This window comes from Haematobia irritans, chromosome 1 (assembly GCF_050003625.1).
Source record: "Haematobia irritans isolate KBUSLIRL chromosome 1, ASM5000362v1, whole genome shotgun sequence".
Classification (NCBI taxonomy): domain Eukaryota; kingdom Metazoa; phylum Arthropoda; class Insecta; order Diptera; family Muscidae; genus Haematobia; species Haematobia irritans.
Genome location: NC_134397.1, coordinates 244,728,859 through 244,737,906, shown reverse-complemented (window position 1 = coordinate 244,737,906; position 9,048 = coordinate 244,728,859). Strand labels below are relative to the sequence as shown.

Below are 9,048 nucleotides of genomic sequence, written 5' to 3'. Positions count from 1 at the left end.
AAACCTACACGATGACCAAGTGGTCCATTAGTAGAACATTTAACAACTCCTGATTAGTCTGGTCAAACTATAAAAACCTCCATGTCCTAAGAGAATTTTCTTTAGTTCTCTTAGGCTCTTAGTTGGCAAAGTAACTTTGCCAGTCCGGAACTGGCTACCATTGCCATAGGCTATTTTAAGGATATATAATGGCAAGAAGCACCGCAAAATTCCATGTGTACGGCAATAAGAAGATACAATGTGGTTTTCTCACTTACTGCCTTTGGTTACTCATGTTGCAGTTGAATTGCGGTCAAGAAGTCTTAGGCGAAAATGCTGTCATTGCAGATGATAATGGTAAGGCAGACCACTCACGGTAATGTGGTGGAAATTCTTAAATTCTTCCAAAGGTAACAATAACAAAACTGCAAAAAAATCCTGATGCTTATCAATTACAGATATTTCCCATATTGGAGATGATTGTCAGGTTACTCCAGTCATACATGTCCTTCAGTATCCTGGTTGTGTACCAAAACCAATACCGTCATTTGCATGTGTTGGTCGATGTGCCAGTTATATTCAGGTAAATTTATGATGAACGAAAAGGCGAGATATCGACAAAAAGGGAGAACTTAATTAGGAAATAATACAAAAATTTAAATGTTCAAAGAAATTGAATTTTGTTAAAATTTTATTTCTATAGAAATTTTTCTCAAAATATTGTACAAATTTTATTTCCAATGAAAATTTAGTCAAAATTTTATTTCTATAGAAAATTTTATCAAAGTTTTATTACTATAGAAAATTGTTTGAAATTTTTATTTCTATAGAAAATTTTGTTAAATTTTTATTTCTATAGAAGTTTTTTTCAAAGTTTTATTTCCATATAAATTTTTGTCTAACTTTTGTTTTTCTATATTTCTATAGAAAATTTTTTTCAAAATTTTATTTCTATAGAAAATTTTGTCAACATTTTATTTTTATAGAAAATTATGTCAAAACAAAAAAAAAATTGTAACAGGTTGGCTGATAAGTCCCCGGTCTGACATATAGATGGCGTCGCTTGTAATAAATGCATATTATTGTACCCTCCACCATAGGAGGGGGTAGAGGTGTGCACGTGACACGAAATTGTCGTGACTCACGAAAATGTTCGTGACTCACGCGTGATTCGTGAGTCACGCTGACGGCTACGGCGTGAGTGTGCGTGAGCGTGATTAACCAATCAAATGTCGTGCGTGAGCGTGAGTCACGAAAATAATATCGTCGTGAGTGTGCGTGAGTAACGAATTTCGGAAAAACACGCTCACGAAAATAATCCCGCTTACGAACATAAAATGCCTACGACTTGAATTCATTTATAATTTTAGTGATATCCTAGGTGTTAACCAGTTTTATAACGCTCTCGATTTTAATCATACTCATGTTTTTAGTCAGGTTCTATAGGTAAATTACTCATAAAATTATTCGTGAGTCACGAGGTTTTTCGTGAGTCACGACATTTTTCGTGAGTCACGATATTTTTCGTGAGTCACGACATTTAAAAGATTTTCGTGCGTGAGTGTGCGTGAGTATAAATTTTCTTTTCGTGAACGTGCGTGAGCGTGAGTCCTGCCAAAAAATATCGTGCGTAAGTGTGCGTGAATTAGATTTCTCCGTCGTGAGTGTGAGCAAAATATTACTCACGTGCACACCTCTAGGAGGGGGGTATATTAACTTTGTCATTCCGTTTCTAACACATCGAAATATTGCTCTAAGACCCCATAAAGTATATATATTCTGGGACGTGGTGAAATTCTGAGTCGATCTGAACATGTCCGTCCGTCCGTCCGTCGGACCCCCAAATTTGGCTTGCAGACCCTCTAAGAGAAGCAAATTTTATCCGATCCGGCTGAAATTTGGTACATGGTGCTAGTATATGGTCTCTAACAAGCATGCAAAAATTGGTCCGCATCGGTCCATAATTATATATAGCCCCCATATAAACCGATCCTCCGATTTGGCTTGCGGAGCCTCTAAGAGAAGCAAATTTCATCCGATCCAGCTGAAGTTTGGTACATGGTGTTAGTATATGGCATCAAACACCCATGCAAAAATTGATCAAAATCGGTCCATAATTAAATAAAGCCCCCATATAAACCGATCCCCCGATTTGACCTCCGGAGCCCCTTGGAAGAGCAAATTTCATCCGATTCGGTTGAAAATTGGTACGTGATGTTAGTATATGGTATCCAAGAACCATGCAGGAATTGGTTCATATCAGTCCATAATTATATAGCCCCCATTTAAACCGATCCCCAGATTTGACCTCCGGAGCCCCTTGGAAGAGCAAATTTCATACGATTCGGTTGATTCGGTATGATATTTAACAACCATGCCAAAAGTGGTCCATATTAGTCCATGATCATATATAGCCCCCATATGAACCGATCCCGAGATTTGGTTTTGGAGCCTCTTGGAGGAGCAAATTTCATCCGAGTCATTTTAAATTTGGTACATTGTGCTAGTATATGGCCGTTAACAACCGTATAAGCGACCCCCATATTTCAATTCGGGCTCCCTACGTACCGTGCAAAAGTCCATATCGATTCGTAATTATTTGTAGACTTACATACACATACCTTTTTTGTCTAATATATACCACGTATGGACTAACTCACAATTTAGAAAACGATGTTAAGAAGTTTTAAGATACCACAACCCAATTAATTCGATTGTGGATGACAGTCTTCCGTAGAAGTTTCTACGCAATCCATGGTGGAGGGTACATAAGATTCGGCCTGGCCGAACTTACGGCCATGTATACTTGTTTTTATATAGTACCAACCTTCAAATGATTCTTGTCAAAATTTGACGTCTGTAAGTCAATTAGTTTGTGAGATAGAGCGTCTTTTGTTATTGTGAAAAAAAATGGAAAAAAAGGAATTTCGTGTTTTGATAAAATACTGTTTTCTGGAGGGGAAAAATACAGCGGAAGCAAAAAACTTGACTTGATAATGAGTTTCCGGACTCTGCCCCAGGGAAATCAACAATAATTGATTGGTATGCAAAATTCAAGCGTGGTGAAATGAGCACCGAGGACGGTAAACGCAGTGGACGCCCGAAAGAGGTGGTTATCGACGAAAACATCAAAAAAATCCACAAAATGATTTTGAATGGCCGTAAAATGAAGTTGATCGAGATAGCAGAGGCCTTAAAGATATCAAAGGAACGTGTTGGTCATAGCATTCATCAATATTTGGATATGTGGAAGCTCTGTGCAAAATGGGTGCCGCGCGAGCTCACATTTGACCAAAAACAACAACGTGTTGATGATTCTGAGCGGTGTTTGCAGCTGTTAACTCGTAATACACCCGAGTTTTTCCGTCGATATGTGACACTGGATGAAACATGGCTCCATCACTACACTCCTGAGTCCAATCGACAGTCGGCTGAGTGGACAGCGACCAGTGAACCGAAAGACTCAAAAGTCCGCTGGCAAAGTAATAGCCTCTGTTTTTTGGGATGCGCATGGAATAATTTTTATCGATTATCTTGAGAAGGGAAAAACCATCAACAGTGACTATTATATGTCGTTATTGGAGCATTTGAAGGTCGAAATCGCGGCAAAACGGCCCCATATGAAGAAGAAAAAGTGTTGTTCCACCAAGACAACGCACCGTGCCACAAGTCATTGAGAACGACGGCAAAAATTCATGAATTGGGCTTCGAATTGCTTCCCCACCCACCGTATTCTCCAGATATGGCCCCCAGCGACTTTTTCTTGTTCTCAGACCTCAAGAGGAGGCTCGCAGGGAAAAAATATTGGCTGCAATGAAGAGGTGATCGCCGAAACTGAGGCCTATTTTGAGGCAAAACCGAAGGATTACTACCAAAATGGTATCAAAAAATTTGAAGGTCGTTATAATCATTGTATCGCTCTTGAAGGGAACTATGTTGATATAATTAAAACGAATTTTGACAAAAAATGTATTTTTCTTCCCGGTCTAACAGGGGACTTATCAGCCAACATGTTATTTCTATAGAAAATTTTGAAAATTTTTTTTCTATAGACAATTTTTTAAATATAATATCTATACAAATGTTTGTCAAAAAATCAATCTATAGAAAATGTTGCCAAATTTTATTTCCAACAAAAATTTTGTAAAAATTTTATTTCTATAGAAAATTTTATCAAAATTTCAGTTGCATAGAAAATATTGTCAAAATTTTATTTCCAAAATTTCTTCAAAACTTTATTTCTATAGAAAATTTTATTTCTTCATTTTGTCAAAATTTTATTTCTTTAGAAAATTTTGTCAAAATTTTATTTCAAAAGAAAATATTGTTAAAATTTGTCAATTATTTCTTTAGAAGAATTTGTCAAAATTTTATTTCTATAGAAAATTTTATTTCTTTAGAATAATTTGTCAAAACTTTATTTCTATAAAAAAATTTGTCAACGCTTTATTTCTAGAATTTATTGTCATCATTTTATTTCTATAGAAAATTTTGTCAAAGTTTTATTTTCAAAGAAAATTTTGCCACATTTTATTTCCAAAGAAATTTTTTCCAAAATTGTATTTCCAAAGAAAATTTTGTCAAAATATTATTTCTATAGACAATTTTGTGAAAATTTTATTTCTATAGAACATTTTGTCGAAATTTTATTTCCATAGAAAATTTTGTCAAAATTTTATTTCTATAGAAAATTTTGTGAAAAATTTTATTTCTATAGAAAATTTTGTGAAAAATGTTATTTCTACGGAAAATATTGTCAAAATTTTATTTCCAACGAAAATTTCTTCACAACTTTATTTCTATAGAAAATTTTATTTTTATCGAATAATTTGTCAAAATGTTATTTCTATAGAAAATTTTATCAACAAAATTTTGCCAAAATTTTATTTCTATAGAAAATTTTGTCAAAATTTTATTTCTATAGAAAACTTTGTTAAAATTTGATTTCTATAGAACATTTTCTTAAAATTTTATTTTTATAGAAAATTTTGTCAACATTTTATTTCTATAGAAAATTTTGTCAAAATTGTATTTCTATAGAAAATTTTGTTAAAATTTTATTTCTATAGAAAATTTTGTCAAAATTTTATTTCTATAGAAAATTTTGCCAAAATTTTATTTCTATAGAAAATTTTGCCAAAATTTTATTTCTATAGAAAATTTTGTCAAAATTTTCTATAGAAATTTGATCAAAATTTTTTTCCAATGAAATTTTGTCAAAATATTATTTCTATAGAAAATTTGGTTAAAATTTTATTTCTTTTTGATTTCCAAAGAAAATTTCTTCAAAACTTTATTTCTATAGAAAATTTTATTTCTATAGAATAATTGTCAAAATTTTATTTCTATAGAAAATTTTGTCAAGATTTTATTTCTATAGAAAATTATGTCAAAACTTTATATCTATAGAAAAATTAGTCAAAATTGTATTTCTATAGAAAATTTTGAAAAATTTTATTTCTATCGACAATTTTTTAAATATTATATCTATACAAATGTTTGTCAAAAGATCAATCTATAGAAAATTTTGCCAAATGTTATTTCCAGCGAAAATTTTGTAAAAATTTTATTTCCATAGAAAATATTGTCAAAATTTTATTTCCATAGAAAATATTGTCAAAATTTTATTTCCAAAGAAAATTTCTTCAAAACTTTATTTCTATAGAAAATTTTATTTCTATAGAATAATTTGTCAAAATGTTATTTGTATAGAAAATTTTGTCAACATAATTTTCTAGAAAATTTTGTCAAAATTTTATTTCTGTAGAAAATTTTTTCAAGATTTTATTTCTGTAGAAAAATTTATTTTTTTAAACAGTTTGTCGACATTTTATTTCTAGAAAATTTTTTCAACATTTTATTTTTATAGAAAATGTTGTCAAAGTTTTATTTTCAAAAAAAATTGCCACATTTTATTTCCAAAGAAATTTTTTTCAAAATTCTATTTCCAAAGAAAATTTTGTCACAATTTTATTTCTATATAAAATTTTGTCAAAATTTTATTTCTATAAAAAAAATTGTCAAAATTTTATTTCCAAAGAAAATTTCGTCAAAATTTTATTTCCAATGAAATTTTGTCAAAATATTATTTCTATAGAAAATGTTGTCAAAATTTTATTTCTATAGAAAATTTTGTCAACATTTTATTTCCAAAGAAAATTTCGTCAATGTTTTATTTCCAATGAAATTTGGTCAAAATATTATTTCTATGGAAAATTTTGTCAAAATCTTTTGTTATGTGCTCACTATCTTGGATAGTATTCGATTTGTGTGGACGTTGCCCAAAGGGCAGCGTCACTATAAACGTGTTATTGCTCCTTGGTTGCCTGTCGTGGTACGCTGAATCATCACTCCGGCTAGGCATCAGCTGTCGTGGCATTCTTGCTAACCAGGAGCCCACTGGAATGTCACATAACAACAAGAGATATAAATTAGTAATTTCTCGTACCACTTCCGGCTATGTGGTTCAATACGATGATACGGTACTTTGTCAAAATTTGATTTCTATAGAACATTTTCTTAAAATTTTATTTCTATAGAAAGTTTTGTCAAAATTTTATTTCTATAGAAAATTTTGTCATAATTTTATTTCTATAGAAAATTTTGTCAACATTTTATTTCTATAGAAAATTTTGTCAAAATTTTATTTCTATAGAAAATTTTGTCAACATTTTATTTCTAGAAAATGTTGTCAACATTTTATTTCTAGAAAATGTTGTCAACATTTTATTTCTATAGAAAATTTTGTCTCAATTTTATTCTATAGAAAACTTTGTCAACATTTTATTTCTAGAACATTTTGTCAACATTTTATTTCTATAGAAAATTGTATCAAAATTTTATTTCTATAGAAACTTTTGTCGCAATTTTATTTCTTTAGAAAATTTTGCCAAAACTTTATTTCTTTAGAATAATTTGAATAGAATAATTTTGTCAAAATTTTATTTCTATAGAAAATTTTGTCAACATTTTATTTCTAGAAAATGTTATCAACATTTTATTTCTAGAAAATTTTGTCAACATTTTATTTTTATAGAAAATGTTGTCAAAGTTTTTTTTTCAAAGAAAATTTTGCCACATTTTATTTCCAAAGATATTTTTTTCAAAATTTTATTTCTATAGAACATTTTATTTCTATAACGATTTTTCTCAAAAATTTATCAACATTTTGTCAACATTTTATTTTTATAGAAAATGTTGACAAAATTTTCTTTTATATTTCCAAAGAAAATTTTGTTACAATTTTATTTCTATAGCAAAATTTTCTCAAAATTTTATTTCTATAGAAATTTTTCTCAAAATTTTATTTATATATAAAAATGTTGTCAAAATTTTATTTCTATAGAAAATTTTGTCAACATTTTATTTCTAGAAAATGTTATCAACATTTTATTTCTAGAAAATTTTGTCAACATTTTATTTTTATAGAAAATGTTGTCAAAGTTTTATTTTCAAAGAAAATTTTGCAACATTTTATTTCCAAAGAAATTTTTTTCAAAATTTTATTTTCAAAGAAAATTTTGTCAAAATTTTATTTCTATAGAACATTTTATTTCTATAACGATTTTTCTCAAAAATTTATCAACATTTTGTCAACATTTTATTTTTATAGAAAATGTTGACAAAATTTTCTTTTATATTTCCAAAGAAAATTTTGTTACAATTTTATTTCTATAGCAAAATTTTCTCAAAATTTTATTTCTATAGAAATTTTTCTCAAAATTTTATTTATATATAAAAATGTTGTCAAAATTTTATTTCTATTTATTTTATTATTTTTTTTTTTTTGAAGGATCATAACATAAATTCGACATTTTAGCATTAACATCCGGCTTTCGGATGTACGAAGTATATTCTCAATTACCTGAAAATTGGAAGATTGTCAACCGTATCATATTTTAATTTTTCTTCTGGTGACCCTAATTATTTATTTATTTTTGATTTTTTAATTATTTCCCTTCACTCCCACAAAGGTTTCAGGTAGCAAAATCTGGCAAATGGAACGTTCCTGCATGTGTTGTCAAGAATCGGGTGAACGTGAAGCAGCTGTATCGTTATTTTGTCCCAAAGTAAAACAGGGTGAACGTAAATTTAAGAAAGTACTTACCAAAGCCCCGCTGGAGTGTATGTGTCGGCCATGTACATCTATTGAAGAGTCGGGAATTGTACCTCAAGAAATTGCTGGCTATTCGGATGAGGGACCACTCAATAATCATTTTAGAAGAATAGCATTACAATGAAAAATTTAAATTTATTTATGTTACAAAACAAACACATAATGCACACACATACACACACACACACCGATATGTTCAATTTATTCAACTTTATACTATTGAAATTTTATAAATATCACAAATAAAACAATTACGTATATAAAACAATAACTGTATTTTCTATAAATGGCCTAGATTTTAGACATATAAATAAAATGTTTAAAAACGTTGTACTTTAAATAGATAAATGAAATTTATAACTAAGGCGGTTTTCGTACAAACACTCTGAATTAAAAGTGTAAAAATACGAAATGAAAACAATTTTATTTTGAACATAACATTTCGCGTTTGAAATTAAAGGGTTCGAAAAGGTAACAGCAAAAGCCAGTTTGTTTACGGCGCAAAAAATCCAACATATCAACCACCTTATAGGTTGTAGAATTAGCTTCACATATTATCTCAATGTGTCCCCCTGTGTCTTGTGGTTGTAGATTTTGCTTTATTGGTTTGAGTATTCGATATGCTAAATAAACAAAGCAAAACACTGTGTTCAGCATGTTTAGTCTATATGATGGTCACGTCACACTTTAAGATTAATTGGATATTGAATAAAACTTTCCAAAGTCCGCTTTGTCATGTCAAAACTAATGCTTCCCAATAAACACAGGATGAGCGTTTTTCAAATGCAACACCTCTTCAGTTTGAGGGTAAATATAATTTTCAACATAAATTCAACTTGACTTGAAAAAGCTCATCTTCAATACATCTTCAAGTTGTTTGCGAATTACAACCAATTTGGCAAAATGTTGACGAAAACTTTGAAAATGTGTTGAAGATAATTGGAGAAAACTTT

General features: G+C 29.5%; 1 protein-coding gene across 1 annotated transcript; it reads left to right on the top strand.

Moving 5' to 3' along the window:
• The first annotated feature begins 92 nt into the window (after positions 1-92).
• On the top strand, positions 93-8,315 carry Burs (Cuticle-tanning hormone bursicon). Its single transcript, XM_075311683.1, has 3 exons — positions 93-336; positions 438-562; positions 7,953-8,315. Exons 1-3 carry the CDS (start codon positions 189-191, stop codon positions 8,217-8,219), a joined length of 540 nt encoding a protein of 179 aa, XP_075167798.1. The 5' UTR covers positions 93-188; the 3' UTR covers positions 8,220-8,315.
• Positions 8,316-9,048: the final 733 nt, after the last annotated feature.

Excerpts from the sequence above, each read along its gene's own strand:
- Burs (XM_075311683.1), top strand. The coding sequence starts at position 189 with ATGGCAAGAAGCACCGCAAAATTCCATGTGTACGGCAATAAGAAGATA. Across the intron at positions 337-437 it reads TGTCATTGCAGATGATAATG|ATATTTCCCATATTGGAGAT; the intron begins GTAAGGCAGACC and ends TATCAATTACAG. Across the intron at positions 563-7,952 it reads GATGTGCCAGTTATATTCAG|GTTTCAGGTAGCAAAATCTG; the intron begins GTAAATTTATGA and ends ACTCCCACAAAG.